The 19492-nt window shown below is 45.5% G+C and overlaps 3 protein-coding genes and 1 long non-coding RNA gene across 8 annotated transcripts; 1 reads left to right on the top strand and 3 right to left on the bottom strand.

Moving 5' to 3' along the window:
- Positions 1-66: 66 nt before the first annotated feature.
- On the bottom strand, positions 67-3719 carry rusf1 (RUS family member 1). The gene is made up of 13 exons (XM_086184529.1): positions 3174-3719; positions 3010-3087; positions 2825-2939; positions 2681-2726; positions 2582-2614; positions 2369-2474; positions 1787-1888; positions 1592-1662; positions 1256-1440; positions 1077-1134; positions 781-845; positions 494-670; positions 67-369 (listed from the first exon to the last, which is right to left on the bottom strand). The coding sequence occupies exons 1-13, from the start codon at positions 3321-3323 to the stop codon at positions 284-286; spliced, it is 1272 nt and encodes a 423-aa protein (XP_086040655.1). The 5' UTR covers positions 3324-3719; the 3' UTR covers positions 67-283.
- A 582-nt stretch (positions 3720-4301) lies between these two features.
- LOC147244757 (uncharacterized) lies at positions 4302-8201 on the bottom strand. Its single transcript, XR_015110042.1, has 4 exons — positions 7949-8201; positions 7251-7344; positions 4613-4690; positions 4302-4449 (listed from the first exon to the last, which is right to left on the bottom strand). It is a non-coding gene; the product is annotated as an uncharacterized LOC147244757 (long non-coding RNA).
- On the top strand, positions 4702-9009 carry LOC147244758 (transmembrane protein 265-like). 2 transcript variants are annotated; one of them, XM_086185024.1, is made up of 3 exons: positions 4702-5149; positions 7170-7381; positions 7906-9009. In XM_086185024.1, exons 2-3 carry the CDS (start codon positions 7172-7174, stop codon positions 8056-8058), a joined length of 363 nt encoding a protein of 120 aa, XP_086041150.1. In that variant the 5' UTR covers positions 4702-5149; positions 7170-7171; the 3' UTR covers positions 8059-9009. The 2 variants fall into 2 exon arrangements, with proteins under 2 accessions (XP_086041150.1, XP_086041149.1); XM_086185023.1 differs by having other exon boundaries at positions 4705-5173; positions 7906-9006.
- On the bottom strand, positions 8250-19384 carry prr14 (proline rich 14). 4 transcript variants are annotated; one of them, XM_086185018.1, is made up of 11 exons: positions 19257-19384; positions 17903-17932; positions 17635-17814; positions 16304-16469; positions 16148-16213; positions 15495-15535; positions 12206-15031; positions 11979-12117; positions 11279-11388; positions 10861-10929; positions 8250-10461 (listed from the first exon to the last, which is right to left on the bottom strand). In XM_086185018.1, the coding sequence occupies exons 3-11, from the start codon at positions 17775-17777 to the stop codon at positions 10167-10169; spliced, it is 3855 nt and encodes a 1284-aa protein (XP_086041144.1). In that variant the 5' UTR covers positions 17778-17814; positions 17903-17932; positions 19257-19384; the 3' UTR covers positions 8250-10166. The 4 variants fall into 4 exon arrangements, with proteins under 4 accessions (XP_086041144.1, XP_086041145.1, XP_086041146.1 ...); XM_086185019.1 differs by having other exon boundaries at positions 17903-18059; positions 19257-19366; XM_086185020.1 differs by lacking the exon at positions 19257-19384 and adding an exon at positions 18142-18507 and having other exon boundaries at positions 17903-18059.
- Positions 19385-19492: the final 108 nt, after the last annotated feature.

Consider the following 19492-nt stretch of genomic DNA (forward strand, 5'->3'; position numbering starts at 1 on the left):
AAACCTCGAAGGGAAGCCTGCTTCTCCGGTGACAGCTGGGGAAAGACGAAATGAAAAATAACCAATACAACAGAAAAAAAGGTAAATTATCCTCAGGTTTTATTAAATGAAATCAAGTTTTATACATTTAAGTAAAAAAGTACATTTTGGAACATTGAGGTAAAATATTCTTGATCAGACTCAAAAGATCAGACTTTTTTTTTTTGCTTTATCATATCAAAAGAGATTTTAACACAGATTGAATGATTCAGCACTGAAAATATAACAAACATTGTGGTATAAATCAGTTGCTTTTTGTTTTCCACTCCACCCTCCACTCGTCCCAGTCCAGCAGCGTTCGTTTGATATCCCACCCAGCGGCCTCCACGCCTGTCGGTGAAACCATCAGAAAGTTGTTTTCCATTGGTTAAAAACAAACAAACAAACAAAAAACCCACTTCAAATCAAGCCGATGATTTGTGGATTACATCAGAGGGAGTGTGTGCGCACTCACCTTTGAGGAACGGATTAAAAATTGTGTCCATCAAATTGTAACTCTGGAGGATTGCTCCCCAGTGAGGTTCTACAGCACCTGAGGCGCTCAAGGTCGCGCGCAGCCACACTGCCTGGCACATCGCTCTGATTTCATCTTGTGCTGACGCTCGCACTCCCAAACAAACACATATGCAGCCTGAAGAAAATGGCACCACATACAAATTAAAATTTAAGGGAAAAAAAAATCCATTTCAAAGTATTTTACAGAATATCTGCGCTGTGGAAGATTTGAACAGGCTGACCTACCGTTGCTCACCCCTAAAAGGTAGGGCATCTTGTTACCCCTCAAAGCCAAACTGAGTTCATCCGGGCTGCAAGATAACACAAATTATAGAGATCATCAAAAATGTAATAACATGTGGCGACCATTCTGTGAAACCACAAGAGGAAACAAAGACACCAATAAATTGTGATGCTGATAAAACCTGCGCCTGGAGGCACCAAGTTTGGTATAATCCAGCCCCCGGCAGACATCCTGACATCGGGAGTGAGAAGATGAGTCGTAGAAGTCAAACCTTTCAGTCAAAAACTTAAGAATGTACCTTTTTGCAACCTCCTGTAGCCTCACACCAAGTCTGATGGGCAAAGTTTTCCGAAACTCTGGAACAAACGGAAGAGTCACTCCTCTCAGATTAAGATTGGCGTGCTGAACATCGTAATCCTGTTGACAGCAGCGGTGTTGAGAAGCTGAGTCGTCCAGAGAAACCCAGTAAACTCTCACCCAGGAAAACTGGCTCTTTCTGATTGGCCTCCGACGGACTCGGGATGCGTTTATCGCTCAGGTACTGCTGCAGCGCGATGGAGAGCCGCGCTTCGTTGAAGGTTTCCATGACAACTGATCGAACAGCCTTGTAGTTGGCGAGGAGGTGAAGGAGAGTGAAGAGGAAGAAGAGGCTGAGAGTCAGTCTGAGGGGCGGAAACAGAAATCACATCGGACATTTTAAATGTTTTTAAATTCAGGAATATTTCAAATGTTTAAATTTTAATTTTAAATTCAGGAATACTTCGGAGCATTTATTTACATCAGATGAGCCACAATTCCATTCACTGCACTTACACGGGATTATCAGTGACCAGAGGGATGAGGATCAAACTGACCAGCAGTCCCGCCAGATTCACCAAAGTCTCCTGCAGGAAATAAGGTCAAGGGTCAACCTTCTCCCCTCCGAGACACGATCCACCATATTTGGACAGTGTTGGAGGTTTCGTACAGAGAAGCAACTCAGACAACTGTGGTCAGACTCCAGAGTACCTGACTGCCATCTTTGGCGGAGATGTCGGCCATGTTGTCCCGGCGAGCCTGATGAACAGTCAGAGCGGCCCTGGTCGCCCCCCCGGCCACTCCCACCACGGACTGGAGAACACAAGTTTACAGAACCACGTTGGCTTGAAGACCTTGGAAACCTGGATGATTCTTAAATGTCAGCAACCACAGAACTCCCAGCCTGGAAAACTGGTTCCAGACCAGTGGCCACAAAACGCTGGTCCGGAACGGCTTAAGTCAGGAGGCGGGGCTATCATGATTGTCAGGACTGGCATGTTGCTGGTGGAATGAGAGTCGGAGGGATTTTTTTTTTAAATTCTAAAATTGTCTAATTAAATCTTAATTTGTGAGAAGTGGCTGACACAGTCCTACGTTGTAGACATCTTGTCATTTATAAACTCCACATATCCAAAACTTTTTATGACAACTGTGGACACACTTCCGATTAATCCAGCAATGAAGATACACTCACACTCACACTCACACTCACACACACACACACACACACACACTCACACTCTCACACACACACACACACACATATATGGATATAGATACATAACCTTTTACCTTGAATATTCCTGAAGTGCACACAATCAAGGTGAAACAAGCAGGAAAGAACGGCGCCAGAATCTCCATGAACATGGCGATGTCATTGAGAACATCTGCAAAAAGCCTGGAAGACATTTTCAAAAAGGACCGGTGACCCCGAAAGCTTTTTTTTTTTTTTTTTTTTATGTGAATGAGTGTCGAGGCTTTAACCTTTGTTTTGTTGGTGTTTACCTCCATTTCTTAGCCTCGGAGTCCAGTTTGTTCCTGAAGCAGAGACACAGGCAGCTGTTATCAGGCGCAGGCTTGCGGTGGTCAGATGAAGGATCTTACCCTTTCAGCCAGGCGAAGACGATCCTTCCCAACATGCTGGTTCCATCTGCGGGGGGGGGGGGGGGGGGGGGACATTGGTTTATCCTGGTGTCAAGTCACTCACCTTGTTCGCAACCTTCTTTCAGCAACTTTCTATGGGGTCACCTCTTAATAACCAGGTGATCGTGGCTGCAGCGACGGTCGCCTCCTGGTTTCCAACGCCAACGCCTTTCAGAGAGGCCTGAGTGGCCAGCGTCCCTGACAGTGAGCTGGAAAAAGCCTGGCAGGGGGGAGAGAGAGCAGAGCTTCAGCCTGGTGCTGAGATCTTAACGGTGCTTCCTCCACTGTACCTGAACCGTATCCCAGAACTGGTACTGCAGGTAGTCCTCACTGACACTCTCTGGATAGCCTTGAGGCAGGAAAACACTCTGGAATTAAAGTATTCAGCTGTTAGGCGGGGACGGGGGGGGGGGGGGGGGGGGTCAAGCTGCCCGGGGTGAGTGTGCATCCTTACTTTAAAAAAAACCCAAATGCCGTTTCCTCGTGATTCCCCTTCACCTCCATCTCTTCTCCTCTCCATCACTCCATCCTTGGTGAAGTACTTCCAGGACTCCGCGCTGCCGTACCTCTCCGCGGCCACCTCCACACCAGGATCTCGCTCCATTTAGGGTGACACGACCCAGGACGTGTTGTTTTATATTCGAGGAAAGCTTCTCTGGGCTGTTAGATGTGGGACGCGTGCTGAAATCCGCCCGTTTGGCAGATTCAAGCACCCAAAGTACCAACGTGTCAGGCTGCCCGCTGGTGTTTTCCTTTGGGCCACTTCCGGGTTTGGTACCGCCTTCACTTTGGAGCTTCCCCATTGGTCCACTGGAAAATTCAAGCGGCGCTCTGATGACGCCATGACGTAATAATAGTGAACAATAACAATTATTACTATTTTTAGTGAACATATAATTAATGCATGAATCCAGAAGTTGTTAAGACTGTAAATAAATCATTTGATTTTGGCTGCAAAACCCCTTAAGCTCATAGAACACTGAGAAACTCAAATGTTTATTTGAACATTTTACATTTGCTGTCTTTATTGACTACGATGATTAAATAATTCCACACCAGCAGATATTTATGTAGCAGCGCACCAAGAATAGTTATCATAATAAATTCACTCTTGAGTATCAATTCGGCATTTAAAGGAAGTTTGATTTCCACAAGCTGAACTTCCTTTTTTTTTTTTTTTCTCTCACTCTTTAGCCCCGTCAGCTACTAAGGACAGTGTTGTCTGGATACTGCTGCATTCAAACATCCTTCATTTTCTTTGCTTCACGAGTCGTAACTCTTTACAATGTATTATTATGAACTGTAGACTATTATGACGAATATGAAACAGAATGATTCGCGACTCCTTGTGTAAAAACCTTTTCCAGGCTCACAGATTTGATGAGGGTCCCACCTGGAGACATCTACAACCTGGATCCGAGTCTTGGCGCCATCCAACGGTTACAGGAAGTGATATTTGGACCAGAGAGCAGCGTTAGCCTGCTCCTTTATGCAAAATTCAAATATTATCAGGTTCCTGTCCGTCTCCACCTCGCTCTAAAGAACAGAGGCACTCCAGCGTGCATGAGGGTGTGAGGGTCTGCTTGTCACTGTTCGCATCTTTAAATGGGGGCCAAGACTGAGAGCACCAGGGGCCAGAGGTTCGCTGTGGTGGAGGCACATGACTTCTGCCTCAGCAGCTCCCTCCCATGCTGGGTGTCACCAATAGGAAAGATCCTGGTGCCTCAGAGCTGGAAGAGTAAATACAGCATGAAGAAAAGCAGCCAGGCCGTCACCAGGAGCGGATTATTGGAAGAATAAATGTTAAAATAAACAATAAATGAGAGCAGAGGGACGGTAGAAGTGCATTAATGAACACACAACTAATGAAAAGAAGAATGTTTACTTGTTTACCCTCTGAAAGTAGATAACAAAGAGGCCGGCTGCAAAGCGGCTGCTCACCTCGGGGCGAGACACACCTTCTCTGGTTTTCTGGAATGTGTTAAGACAGAGAATAGAGGTTGTAATTCTGTTTGACACCATGACTAATGAAGAGGACCGGAAGCGTCACCACTGAACGCTCCACTGGCGATAATATGAGAACCAACGTAGCAGGAGTCTGACAAATGCTTGTGTGGGAAGGCGGCGGGAGAACAGGCCCTGACCCTGACCAGTGACTGGGCGTGGGAGTTTCACACTGAGTTTCACTACCTGCTCAGTCCTGTCACAACTTCGATCAGCGTTCAGACTCCGCTTTCTGGCTGCAGCCTTTAGGACATCAACAGAGGCGGGAGAACACGTGGAACTCTAAACTAAACCTGTCCAGCTGAAAGAAAAGAAGAACTTTTAAGGGAGCAGTTGTCACTTCACTCCAGAATCGGGACACCTGCCCGGCAACGCCACGGCTTCCAAATAAACACGAGAGCTTGAAGACGGGACTGGAAACCAAAGGTACACCTGGATCAGTGCTCACAAGTAAGAACTTAAACGTGGATTTAACTGAGGAGTATCTGATCAGCTTGTTTCCACCTTTCATGCCTTCAGTTACTCACAATACAAGAACAGAAACTTAATCTCATTTCTGAGAAGGCAAATCAAAATAGTTTCTAAAAATGATTCACAGGCCTGCGCAATGTTACACAACCAATACACGAGCGTGCGGACCGACGTGCAGCTCCTCCATTTAATCCCAGTTTAGATTAGTTTTTTATACTTTCCATTTTTCTGGAACTTTTCCAACTTTTCAACCCTACTGGTTTTTCTAGTGTTTGTTGCCTTTACCAGGGAACACGTGACGCACGTTACGCCATTCAAAAGGTACTTTTTTGGTTTGTGTTTTGAAATACCTGCTCGACTGAAACTCCACGGCTCACTAGGGGGAATTTATGTATGAACATTTTTCGGAACGTGTTTAAACTCGTAGGGAACATTTACATTAACAGCCAGGAGTTGTAGAAACCCTCCGTTTACTGAAACGTACTCAGAATAAAGTACACTTTAGTTTCCGTTTTAAGACGATATCTGGGTTTTACAAAAACAAAAAAAAATTCCAGAGTTCCTTGAGCGACAGGAGCCTTGAAAGCTGCTGCTGCTGCCTTCAGGTGTCGCGACTTTTGTTTATCATTTACAGGCAGCTTACATGCATCAGGCGAGAGTTGCAACACACGGTGACAAACACTCTCTCCAAGTGTTTCCCTGCAGGAAGTCCTGTGCTCCATCATGGTGCCACGTTCTCTGAAGCTTACGCGTCTCCACAACTAAAGCGGCAACATGCATTGACACAAGTCAACATTAAACAGAGGAGGTTCTTCTATCTGGTTTTGTTATGGATCTGATTGGCAGTCAAAAAATCAGTTGTTTATCCAAATGAGATTCATGACCTCAGACTTTAAGAGGAAGCCGGTGTTAAACTGTGGTGTTTCAGGTGTTTCACCACAGGAAGACGCAGTGACTTAAACGCCAGGTGACCTCAGTGTCAGGTTACTGTTTCGTTTCCAGAGCACGAACCGATCGGACACAATGTGAGTCTAAAGTTCCACCAGGATCTTTACAGAAAATTAAATAACTTCCAGCGCCGACGCGAGTGGCAGCCTCTCTAGCAGCTCTGTGCGTTTTCGCAGTTTTTCTCCTATGTGAATTTCTCCTGGAGATGAATAAAGTATCTATCTATCTATCTATCTGTCCATCTAGGGTCTGAGATCTGATCCAGTCCTCATTGTCCTGAAATAACCTCACGCCGATCCGCTTCCATACTGATAACAATCTTTACTTGCGCAGCGGCTTAGATTCAAAAGGCGAGAAAAACACACAGAAACGTGTGTTCGGAATTTTCAGTTGCTTTGGAAACACGTGAAGTGACACACCACATAAAGCACATAAGGGACAGATGAGATGTGCTTAGAGGCGGCACGGTGGTGCAGTGGTCAGCACTGTCACCTCACAGCAAGAAGGTTCCAGGTTCAAGTCCCGGCTGGAGCACGGGGTCTTTCTGTGTGAGTCTCCATGTTCTCCCTGTTCCTGCGTGGGTTCTCTCTGGTACTCCAGCTTCCTCCACAGTCCAAAGACATCAAGAGGGACCAGGTTAATCCAGACTCTAAATTGACCGTAGGTGTGACTGTGAGAGCCAATGGTTGTCTGTCTCTATGTGTTGGCCCTGCCATGGACTGGTGACCTGTCCAGGGTGAACCCCACCTCTCGCCTGAAGGCTGCTGGCTCCTGGATAAGTGGTAGAAAATGGAAGGAGATGTGTCTATGTGCTCTCCTCTCATCGTTGTGTGTGGCGTTTCCTCTGAAACCAGCTCCTTAGAGAACCTTTGTCTCACAAACACTTCTATCAGGAGTGGCACATCAGACAGCTTTTAGAAACGTGTTTATTTTATCGCTACTCCATTTACTGCTTTCATACATGTGTTTGTCCTTCATGTATCTGACAACATTCTCTTTTTTTTGTTTCTCTCTTTTTTTGTTCCAGAAATGTCAAATTCAGCTCATGTAAGTCTAGCCATAGACGCACGGTCGCCGATCAATAGTGGTCTGGGGTCGGGTGACTCACATGGTGATGACGTCACTGAGCAGGAGGTCACGTCCTGGTGCAACAGGAGGCATCACAGGAATCTGGCCGTCTGCAGCATCGTCTGTGGGATCTCCTGCATCGGGATCAAGGCTTTGATCAATTCAGTCCAGGTAAATAATAATAAATAAACTGGCTTCGGTTCAGCAGCGCCTCATCCGCCCAAGAAACACTGGTACGCTTGGCTCAAGTGTGAAGAGTCAGGGAAGCCAAGAACGTGTCATTAAAACAAACTGACCAAATATTTCTGTAATAGCTGTGATTTGAAAAGAAATAGTGGACCACAGGACAAAAGATTAGTGATTTTTTTTTTTATGTAGAAAAAAGTCAAATATTTAGATGAGGTACTAATTGAAAAGAAAAAAAAAAACAGATTAGCTCATTGCAGTTGGAAGAAAGGGATTCGTAATTTTATATTGTTGTCGAAAAGAGCGAAAAGGCAATTTTACCAGAAAAATCATTAATAATCATAATTTGCGATTACAAAGACAAAACTACATGAGTTATAAGAATAACATCTTTGAAGAGGAACGTCTTGTAATTTTACATGTGGAGGTTCTCCTGGGTGCACAGGGAGGTCCACACTGTGTTTATTCTGGGTGTGCAATTCACCGTACTCCCATTTTTGCTGTGACAGGCCGAGCGGGAGCCGAACAAAGAACTATCAAAGAAGTTCTCACAGAAAGCGAAGAAGTTCAGCCTCATCTCCATTATGACGTGGGTCGCCATTCTGATCTCGATCCCGGTGCTGATGGCGTTCTTCTCGTACATCGTCACCCTGCGGGACTGATCCGCTCCGTCTGTGGAGGAAGAAAAGCAGCCCAGTGGCTCATCCGATTTTGGGACAATCACTGACCGTGAAGCTGTGATGGGCCTGAACTTACTCGACTGTTTCAGATAGAAACTTTTGTTGTTGTTGTTGTTGTTTTTAAATGACTGCTGCCCCAGTTTACATTCCCCTCTTACACAAGAAATCGATTACTCCAAGTTGTAACATGTTTATACGTTGTGATATTTATTTATTTTCCATCATATTAACATCTCCAAAGCTACATGTCCATATAAAATCCAGCATCAACTAGTTTCAGACGTGACACTAAAAATGAAACATACACCTTATATATTAAAGATCACAACGTCTTCCTCCGCAACGACCCAATCCTTCAACGTTGAACGCCACAGACATAATCTGACACTGAGGACGTTAGCAGAGTTAATAACATGTTATCAAAGTCAAACGTGGGGCCAAACAGCAGTAACAAACATTCATCAAGGATTGGGTCTCCGCTGGAATCAACACGGCATGGCAGTGCTTCGTCGGACCGGGAGATCCTGCTCGTGTGCCAACACCACCCTGGCATTATTGCATTGTTACCATATTAGCTTTATCAATGTCAAATGGTGTACTTTTATACAAAGAGTTTTATAATAAAACCATAGAAACTTTGTGCTTTGAGTCGATCGCAGCATCCTGACGTGCCCTCGTTTTAAAACAGCGACAGTTACGAAATACACCTACAAAACAGCTGGTTAAACAAACCTTACAGTTAAGGCAGCCTTGTTAAAGTTTGGCAAAGGCGTAACAGAATGGAGACGATATATTTGCAGCACAAACACGGAAACCGCAGAACAAAGACAGAACCAGTGGTGATTGAAAAAAAAGTAACCAGCGACGGAATCTGGGTTCTTCCACTCTTGATTTGAAAAGCTCTCAAGGAGGAGCACACCAGCTTTGTGGCAAACACAAGACCGGCTGACGGGTAGTTAGCATAGCATGATGAATGGCAACAGGTGGGAAGCGTTAGCATCCTTGGTCAAAAGTCAAATACAGTTTTCCTCCACAAAGTTCTGCGGCCATGATTAAGCCAGGACTGTACCCAATGTTTGTGATGGACAACTTACATGACAATATATCATTTTATGATAAGACTCAGAGCCAGAACTTCTTTCCTGGCAGGACGCCACGGCGCCTCAGAACCTCGGCTAAACAAAACAAAACGTTGACGACTACAAGATCCGAAGGCTGCTACCAAGAGGATGAGGAGGACAACTGCTGGACGGACAAGAAGGCTCAACCTGATCCAGCTGAGAACTTTTGAGGGAGGTGTGCTAACACTTCCCATCCACCACCATTCATTGTGCTAAGCTAACATAGAAGCCAGGCAGTCTCAGTGACACCTTCCTGCGGAGAACAGCGGGGTATCTGGGGAGGCAGGACCACTTCTCCCAAAGGTTGGTGCGTTCCAGCACATTTTACATGACAAACCTTTTCAGCCTTAGAAGAACAAATATGAGAGCAGGGGTCTGCCCCAAGTTTGCCTCTTACAGACACAATTGACAGTGATTGAAATTTAGAGGTGGCCAACAAGCACACAAATCTCTGGCTGGCAAAATATAGTCAGCGTGTAATAAATAATAGCTGCCTTAACACAATAACTTACGACGCTGCCAGGTACTGGTGCTGAATACTGCTTTGCTGCTGCCTGGCAGGGAGGGTTTGGCAGATTCAACCAGGAAGAAAACTGAGAAAATGTCGAAAAAGCAAGCATGATCCTGTACAAGTGCGCAACAAAGACATCAATTTAGTTTTGCTCGTTGCAGTTAGAAAGTAGCCAAACAAAATGGGACGGCAGGTTTGAGTGCAGCAAAAAGCTGCTGCTTGTAATGCATTTTACCATGAATACATAGTGCTATGATGATGTTCTTCAACTCGCTAAAACAGAACGAAAATGGAATTCTTCAATAATAACTTGTCACCACAATATTTATATATACTGATTGTGCTGAAAATTAAAAAAAAAAAAAAAAAGAGTTGGAGACTTTTGGGAATTTGTCAACTGAGAAACGTTCGTGTGCATTTCAGTGCATTTTAAATGGCTGCCATCAGAGGGGCAGCTGTCAACAGTCCGTCTGATCTCGTATCAGCCACAGATTTAGCTGGTCCAGCTTGGCGCACAGCAGCGAGTCCATGTCCTGCAGGATAAGGGACGGTTCGTCTTTGATGAAGCTCCCTCGTCTAGTCCTGGAAGACGAGGGCTGCCCCGACTTCCCAACGCCAACGATCAGCTTCTTTGGTTTTCTGGACTCACCGACTTCCAGAAACTCCAAAAAACGTTTGACGCGCTTCTGGCCAAACCAGGACTCGGAACCGTTCCGGCGACTAAACGGCACCTCAAAAATCGTCTCCAGACGGCTGAAACAAAAGACAGTTCCATCAAGGACTGACCTCAGGGAGTTAAACTTCTGTTTATCTCTTACTAAAGAAGCACAAATACAAATTTTGTCATTCCCAAATCAGAGTCCAGAATCCTGAAACTCAGCTGATGAAGCTGTTAATGGACATTAGCATCCTTCTGGCGCCATCTTCTGGTCAAACTTCCCTATCTGCTGACAAGTCACAACATTCAACACCAACTACGTTTTATTTTTAATAGGAAGAAGCTTCTGCTTTCTCTTTAAGGAGCCTATTCGTGTTCTCACTAAAGTGCTGTGGGTTAAAAACACACTTTGATGCACGAAGCCTTGTTGTAATGGAGATGTAACCAAGGCAACACGTGGATGTAACAAAAGGTTATGTGGTTGTTGACCTTACCTTTCAGGAGGTTTACTGAAATTCTGGTTGGTATAAATTTCTTCCAAACTAAACTCCTTCTTCTTCAGTCTGGTGCGGAACAGAAGAAAAACACTGTTAAACCCACTGGGATCGATTAACAGACCGATTGCAACACAAGTGGAGCAACGCTGGAAATGAGCCAAAGCCACGGCTCAAATTAAGATCCAGAGCAGCAGATCCATGAACTGGTAAACATGGAAAAACTACATCCAAATACTGAAGGTGTTGGTTTGTCAGCAAAGTCTGGTAGTGACGCTACTATTTCAATGTGCCAGATGTATAAAACTTTATCTTCTGCTGTTATTAAGATACAAGTATCAGACTCTGTGTCGGCAGCAAACTTTGAATCGCAGCACGAGAACAGCTTTAAGGGACACAACAGCGCGAACGTACATACCTGATGGGTTTGGGGAGGCCCATGGGCGTCAGGTTGGTCTGAGGTTTAGGTAAAGTTTTCCGGATGCGAATAGAAGACACCTTCCCCCGCTGCTCGTGCTTCTGCACCACCTGTGACGGTGAACCAGGAGATTCAGCGAGCGAAAACATGAAGACGTGTCGTTTCGCGTAACGCTTGTGTCTTGCTCTGCTGTGTCACAAATTTAGAAGAACAGGCGGGCCCTCGCAGAACACAAAAGGAACCTGCATCGCTCCGAGAATAAAAATATCATTTTCTCAAGAAGCTGGAATATCAAGAATCTGCTATTTTAGGAGACCTTACATCATCCGACACAAGATGGGCACTTTGCTCGCAAAATATCTGTAGTATAGATCTAGTATAGGGATAATATAAAGGTCGATAATCTTCTTAGAGACTCAAGGTGAAAAGGTCAATGATACAAAGCAGCTTTCATGGTAAAATATTTAGTGGCACATGGTATGTTGCCATATTTTCTATTGGTTTCAGTTGGTTATTTAATCCAAGATATTTGTTAAAACCCTCAGCGACGTAACAGAGCTGGACAGAATGCAGGATTCACTGTGGGTTTTTCCATTTTAAACCATCTCAAGTTTTCGTGTACGTCGTTAAAAAAAACCATCAACTGTATAAAAACGTATGCATTAATAATGTATAGTTACAATTGCAGGATAATGCATACCTTGATTTCAGAATCAGACAGGGCCTTCTCCTCTCTCAGTGCCGCATCCTCAAACTCTTGACTGGAGGAGCTTGTGTCCTCACCATCCTCCTCCTCGCTCTGTCGTCTTCTCTCCATCTCTCTCTCTAAGGGGTCCTCGCTGCAGGGAAGCCACAGATCCACATGAACAAGTTCGATCATTACTGAAATAATCAGGAAAAATCCTACTGGGGATAGAAGAATGTTACCTGCTAGCAGAGTCAAAGGTGGTGCCAGAGGAGTCCTTCCTTTGGAGGAAACCTTGATGCCACGGGGAAGAACTTGTCGGAGAAGCTAAAGAAGATGAGGTGGCGGAGGAGACATGACTGGAAGTGCTCGGGCTTGCAACAGGTCCCCTGCTCCCAACTTTCCTGGAGAGAAACGCCAGAGGGCTGGAGAGGAAACGGGAGGCTAGTGCTGAGAGGACAGTGCTTGGAGAAAGTGCGCGGGTGGGAGAGAGGTGTTGAGTGAAGCTGTTGTTCGGGAGAGATCGTCTGGACGGGTACACCTCCTTACGGAGGCAAAGAGGGGCAATCTCCCGCTCCACTTCCACGCTGCAGACGGTGTGGCGACGAGCCCGGTGCAAGGTTTTGTGGATGTGGGGGTTGACGTGACTGTTGGAGGGAAGGAACTGGTTGGTGCGAACCTTGCTGTGCTGCAGTGAGGGCAGAGTCCAGCAGGCATCATGGGAACCAATGGAGTGGATCTCTGGGCATGAGAAGCTGCGCAACAGGCGCCCCGAGAAGCTGCTGTTGGCTGATGAGTGCGTACTTGCTGTGCTCAGGTCTGCATCCTCCATCGTAGCCGAGTTTGTCCCCTCTTCATTTGCGTGCGTCCGGCTATGGACAACTATGCATTTTCTCCTATCGGTTCTCCTCTGTTTAACCCTTCTTTGACTGGACCTCAACGTAGAGACGCTATGGTTATTGGTTTCAGAATCAGTGGGACACACCTCAGGTGACACTTTCAGAGTAGCCTTTTCTTTTTCATCTGTGACATCCTTTAACATCACAACACAGGCCGATTGAGGGGGCAAAGCCACAGGCTGGGAAGCATCTCCAAAGGGTGTCATTTCAAAATAAATAGGGTCCGTTGATATTTTACCTTGTTTAGTTTGACTCTCTTTGGTTGACATGTTACTGTTGCATTGCTTCGTCTCTTGATTCTCACTCTGCCCGGAGGATTTCGAAGAACCTCTACACTCCTTTTTGGTTCTCTTGGAACGCTGGTTCAGCCCAGCTTTCAGGTCCTTCTCTGTCGGCGGAGATGTTTTTACATCTGTAGGCACGGATTCCAAAGGCTCGCTTGACGACGTAGAAACTGAGGTGCCGTCCGATTGTGGCGCTGAACTTGTTTGGTTTAGCAGTTTCCTTTTACTCGGCTTCTTGTTTACACTCCTGCACTTGCTTGTACTTGGAAGCTGATTCCCACTCGAGGCCTGGAGAGAGACTTGTGATAAATGGTCCTGCTGGGAGTCTGTAACAGACGTGATTCCCACCGTTGTCTCCAGATCCATGCCGTCATCAGTGTTATCCACGTTACCAATATCTGTTCCAGTCTTCAGTCTCTTGCAGGAACCGCGGGGTTTAGCCCTGTTGCCGCTGCCTTTCTGGCTTTTCTCTGACTCATCATTGCTTTTATCCAGCGAGCAAATCAACATGGGATCAGAGACACCTTCAGCCTGTGCAGGCGACTCCGCTTCACTGGCTGCGGTAAGCATTTCCTGTTCAACCTGGCATTTCTTAGCTGCTCTTGTTGAAACAGTCTGTCTTTTTTCAGCTGGCTTTTTTTGCCCGTCTGAGCTGCCGTCCAGTGACACAACCTTCTTTCTCAGTGGTCTGAGCCCTCTTGACACGCCACAGTCAGAGGCCACATTTAACATTCCTTGATTTTTTGAATCCTCTGTGCACGCTGCCAGTCTTTTCCTCTTCCCCAAGTCTTGGGAATGACAGTCCAGTTTGAGCCCCCTCTTTGGTCGACCAAGACCTGCAGCTGAATTTGTTTCAGTGTCTAGCTGACATTCAGTATCCAATGAGGGCTGCAGTGCCCTCTCATGAGCACCTACATCGTTATGCCTGAGGCTCTGTTGAACCAAGCAGTCGGTTTCGATTTTCATCGCATCGTCATCGTGATGAAGCCAGTTGGAGTCCGGCTGACCGTCACAGACTGAGGAGAACAAAGACTGAGTCCTCTCACCAGAGTCAGAGTCTGCAGGCAGGTGAGAGAGCTGCTCGCCGCTAAGCCCTGGTTCAGACTCCTCCTTTCTGACTTCATATAAAAGAGTCTTCAAGGGAACTTTCTTCAATTGCGATCTTCTTCGGGTTTGTTTGCGAGGTGGTGGTTTTTGCCGCTCAGCAGGTTGAAGGAATTCCTGTTCCTCCACAACGTCAGACGTCTTCAGTCTGGATTCATGTGAGGCACTTACGTCAACAGAGGGCTGTAACGCTAACGATGACGTGATGATGGAGCCAACAGTTTCTGAAACAGGCTCAGATACACTGCAGGCTAAGGGACTGTGTTGTGAAGGCATAGAGTATTTTTCATTCGGTGTTATTGCACATTCATCTGCTGGTTCCGATCTGTCCGCTGACGAGTCCACGTCAAATAACTTCCGAGAATGCGAGGACTTTTGTTCTACATCACCAAGACTTATGGGGGACAAAGGACTCTGCTGATTAACTTCATCTTCATGACTCTCACTTTGCCCCCGATGAAATCTTTCGCTTCGTTCAGTGAGCTCAACACCAGGCGTTCCATCCACCTCGAGCTCGAACCCGTTGAGCATGTGTGCATGGTCCATGGACGGAGGAGGACTATTAGTCCTGAAGAGTTTCACGGGACTCATGACTATTTCTGTAAAACTGGCCATCTTTGACCTGAAGGACTGGAACAACGGGCCGATCACCCATCCCTTCGGAAGAGATGTATTTTCAACGGTGTCCATGTCAGATTGTGTAGCTTCGAGCTTCTCTGAAGTATCATTTTCTGAAACGAGGGCATTTAGGTTCATTTGGGGGCTTTTTTGGTCCTTCTCCCTACAGCGGAAACAGGAAAAAGAATTTAGGCTCATCAGGCATCGACGGAGTCATTCGATCAAATCAAACACCTGCGTACACTTCACATCCCTCGCTCAACACCCATGAAAGCACCATGAGCTCTAACAGCTTCCATGTGTTATTCTAAACTTTATATTTTTGTTTGTTCAATACCAAACTAAATGCTTGTTACGTACAATTTATGGCAGAAACTACAGAAAATTTTTCAATCAATACATTTTTGCTGGTTATCCAATAGAAATTCCAAGAGTGACTCACTTTCCATTGGTGTTATTCTAGAATAGAAGCTGATGTTGGACTCATGGAACTTGTACGAGTTTTTCATAATCGGCGTTTGATTAATCATGAAAACACTTCATCTGTAGCGGAGGTCCTGAAGCAATTAATCTTAAAAAAGAAGTTCTGTTAGAGTTGCTATCATGAGTATACAAGTGACACTTACTGATCTCGGCACGCCGCTGCGGCACTGAAATCAAATGCATCCTGCGAAATAAACACAAATGCATTTAGTTACCAAAAAAACCCCCACGGCGACCCAGAGAAGTTTACAAATCTAACATTCAATCAAATAACTAAATGTGAACAAAAATATTGATTGACGACAAATTTATCTGAAAGAGTTTGAGATCCAAAAGAACAGAACTTGGTATTTTCATCCACTGTTTTTTTTTCTCTCTCTCGCATATTCAGCGGATGAAGCACACTTTTGTTCTCCTCCAGAATGTTGCAGGAAAACAGAAAACAAAAAAAAAAGGAAAGGGAAAAAGGAAACAATTAAGATGAGTTGCATCGTTGTGAATGCTCAGTCTGCACGTTAGTGGGTCATTTCAAGACACTCGAGCGCTTGTCTGCGTCGGACGCAGCAGACCGTGAAAGAGGATTAAATCACTCAATTAACCCTCACACCCTGTTCACTGTACGGGTCTCCAGTGTTGGCACACACAGCACTACAGTACAGCTGCTTCACAAACAAATCCGACCCTGACAGCTTTATGACATGAAGGGCAAGCAGGCAGACTGTAAGCGAGAGATTAGGAGACAAACAGAGATACTGAGAAGGATGCAATTAGAGGAGCGAGGGAAGATAAAACCGACCTCGTTTTGTTCCTCGTGTGCACGCTGGCCTTCAACTCTCGGGTGCTTGGACTGTGAAACTTGAACCTGGAAACCAAAAAAGATAAATGAGCGCATCCAGAGGTGACTCACACTCCTCTAGAGAACCTAAATATTTTTTCTTGGTGGAACTCCCACCATGTTGCTTCTTTCCCTTTGTCTCTTTGAGGGGGACGGACTCTGTCTGGAGGGTTTCTCAGCTGCTCTGCTGCTGTCCACGTCGCTCGGCTTTTTAGGACTTTGAGATTTGATCCCTTGAATGCGACCGCTCCTCCTGTTGCCAGATATCCCATCATTCACAGGGCTGCAAACGTTTGAAAAAACAGCCAAGTCAGCCCACATGCAGCATTTCAGAGGACAAAACAGTCCAGCCAGTCTTAGGGCAACACAACGCCATGCTACCAGGGACTAGTGCATCAGAGGGGGACCACTTCAGGACAACATTCAACAATTAATTTGCTGAAATGTGATAATTACTGGTCAGCTTTGACCATATTACCGGCATTTTGAAAATAAATGTTACATACTTTCATAACTGTAGATGCGGAAATTTTGCAGCTCACCACCACCTTAGAATGCATCAAGACAGATACCTGGATTACAGAGGTTCAGATTTCTCCCACGGACACAGATTAAGGATGAGAGTACTGATCTGAAACCAGTGTTAAAAACATTTAACAACCGCATAACCCACTAACCCCCGCATGGATGTGAAATGATGTCATCATCCTTGTAAAATACGAGAGAATCCATCAAAAGAATGGAGCCACGGAACTTTGTTTCATCCTCCGCATCGACAGTCACCCTCCCAACTACCGCCTTGACGCTGGACACGGCCGCGTTTGACTGGTGGCATTTGCAGTCGGACAACATGCCACATTGCAGACATTTTGCTTGTTCCACCTGCACGCACCGGAAATCAATCCCTTGTGGCTCTAAAACAACGGCTGTGAGTGGAGGCAACTGCTGCAGAACGGCAAATAAGAATGGCAGGGAAGCAACTCACTATTATTTTCATTGTCAGCTCATCTGTGAATTGTTGTCAGTGACCTGGTGACACATTCAGTCCATAAAATGTCAAGAATGTTTGGGAAATTCTCATCACAGCCCCCCAGAGCCAAAAGTGAGGCGTTGCAATCGCCTCTTTAATCCACCAACCAACTCAAAACCCAAAGACTCTTCCTTTTGTGTCACAAATGGCAAAACCAGCAGCAAATCCTACTTTTCACACATCCACCTCACGTTCAACAGTACATTCATGAAGCTCCGCCGGAAGGAAATCAACATAAAACACTCATCAGCTTCCTGGCATCAGCTGTAGAACCAGTGGAGAGGATCTCTCATCAGAAATTCTCCACCCATCAAAAATAATAACAATTAAAAAAAAAAACAGGGGGGGGAACCTACAAAACTCAAGGAGGGGAAAAAAATAGAGCAAAAGAAGCCATAAGGTGAGAGGACAACTATACCTGGGAGTGATGGAGGAAAGGGGGAGGAGAGGTGATGGAGGCTCACTGTGGGGGGGTGGACTACAGAAAGGGTTGGGGGGGATAGCATCTTCATCCATTGGAAAAACTACGTGAGGGAGCGAGTCAGAGGGGCAAGTCAACATCCCCTTGCTCTATCTCCCCCTCCTTGTCTCTCCTTCTCTGTGAATAACAACGGGAAAACAAACATGCGGGTTTCATATCAGCACCAAAACACTTCCGAATTGCCTTAAAAATAAACGTCACTTACTTTATCAATTCTCAGGGATGGGCGTTTGCTCTGCAATAACACAGGAGAGGATTAGGACCACATGAGATTAAATTTCCCCTCTCAGATTGAAGTCAGAATAAAAGATTCAAGATTCTTCTTGCACTTCTGCAGTCAACAGCACGAAACACAACGGCCACTGTTTGAGGATAAAAGAAATATTTTTCGACGTAATTCTTTGAGTTAAGTCTCTGAAAGTACGATGTCAATCAAGACAATACCTTCACAATTAATAACACAGGGGTGATTTATTCATAAACTCAGAATTATGACTAATCTGGTAAAATAAAATCTAAAATTTTCAGGGGTTTTTTTTCCCCCTTCAAATTTTGGAGATTCACTGGGAAGTCTGACATTAATCTCAGTTCAAAAATCTTGTTTCTGGTATGAATGTCAGAATTTCGGTCAACTTTCACTTATTGAAATCAAATCTATTGGGTTCCAGCAGTTAAAACAAGTCAGCATTCTTTTTAGAATTCTCACCATAAACTCAAAACAATAAAGTCAGACCGTTTTTGTTTTTAAATCGGACTTAATTATTCATATAAAATTTTGGATTTCAAAATCTTAATCAGGATTATTATTCCAAAAAAAAAACAATCAAATGAAGTCATGGTTCTGAAATCCAACATTCATTTGTGATTTTGTTTTTGTTTAATCAAAAACTATTACGCTTCATTCGATGACGTGAAGGAGACAACGCCTCTAAAATTAAAATGATTTAGCTGGAGTTCTTAACATCTGGATTTTATCCTGCAATCTACCACCGGGTCTTGTCGGCGTGTTTGGGAACGACGGTTCAATCGGGATTCGCGGTAAATTTGCATAAAAGTTGTCCAGCACCTGGGCTGAGAGTTGCCGAGTTAGCTAGCGCGGAGCTGAAAACGCATCACGCCTGATGGTTTCACCACTTCGCTTCGCCTCAGCGGTGGTTTCCACTCGAGTGGAAGCGGCGGAGGCGGTTTAGAGAGCGGGGTCTACTTGCTGGATTTGACCCCGGTCTCAATCTCAAAGTTTTACGTGAACGCCAGCGTTAGATGGCACGTTGTTACTAGCCGCCGTGAGCGTACCCACACGCCCGACTCGGACACGTTACCACAAAGACACTTAAATCCGAGTGAAGCCGTTGTCTAACTCCGCCTAACGTTACAATGCACGGTTCGGCTGACGCCGAGTCATACACGGTAACGCTCTCTGCACCAGGGAATAGCCGTAGCCGGGAGCGGTTAGGGCTACCGTAACGTTTCCCGCGCCTTCCCCGTTAACCGGACGTCTCTTAATGTCTTAGTTCAACCGCAACTGGATATAGAAGCTGGAGAAGAGCAAGCAACCTTACCGGGAATCTGGAGCTGGACCGTGGGTGTGTATTCCAACCTCACCGTAAACAAGACATGCCGGACGGACGGCGCCCCTACAGCGACGGCAGATGTATCCGTTTTTACAAACCCAACAACCAGACAGACGGATCAGCCAATCACAGCGCGACTTGGGCGACGGCCTGGAACGCCTTCTTAAAATCTAGCCAATGGGAGAAGGTTTCGGGGAGCCTCTGGTGAGCAACAGCCAATAGGA

The sequence above is a fragment of the Aulostomus chinensis genome, chromosome 18, assembly GCF_037954235.1.
Source record: "Aulostomus chinensis isolate RoL2024-O1b breed Wild chromosome 18, RoL_Achi_v1.0, whole genome shotgun sequence".
NCBI classification, from domain to species: domain Eukaryota; kingdom Metazoa; phylum Chordata; class Actinopteri; order Syngnathiformes; family Aulostomidae; genus Aulostomus; species Aulostomus chinensis.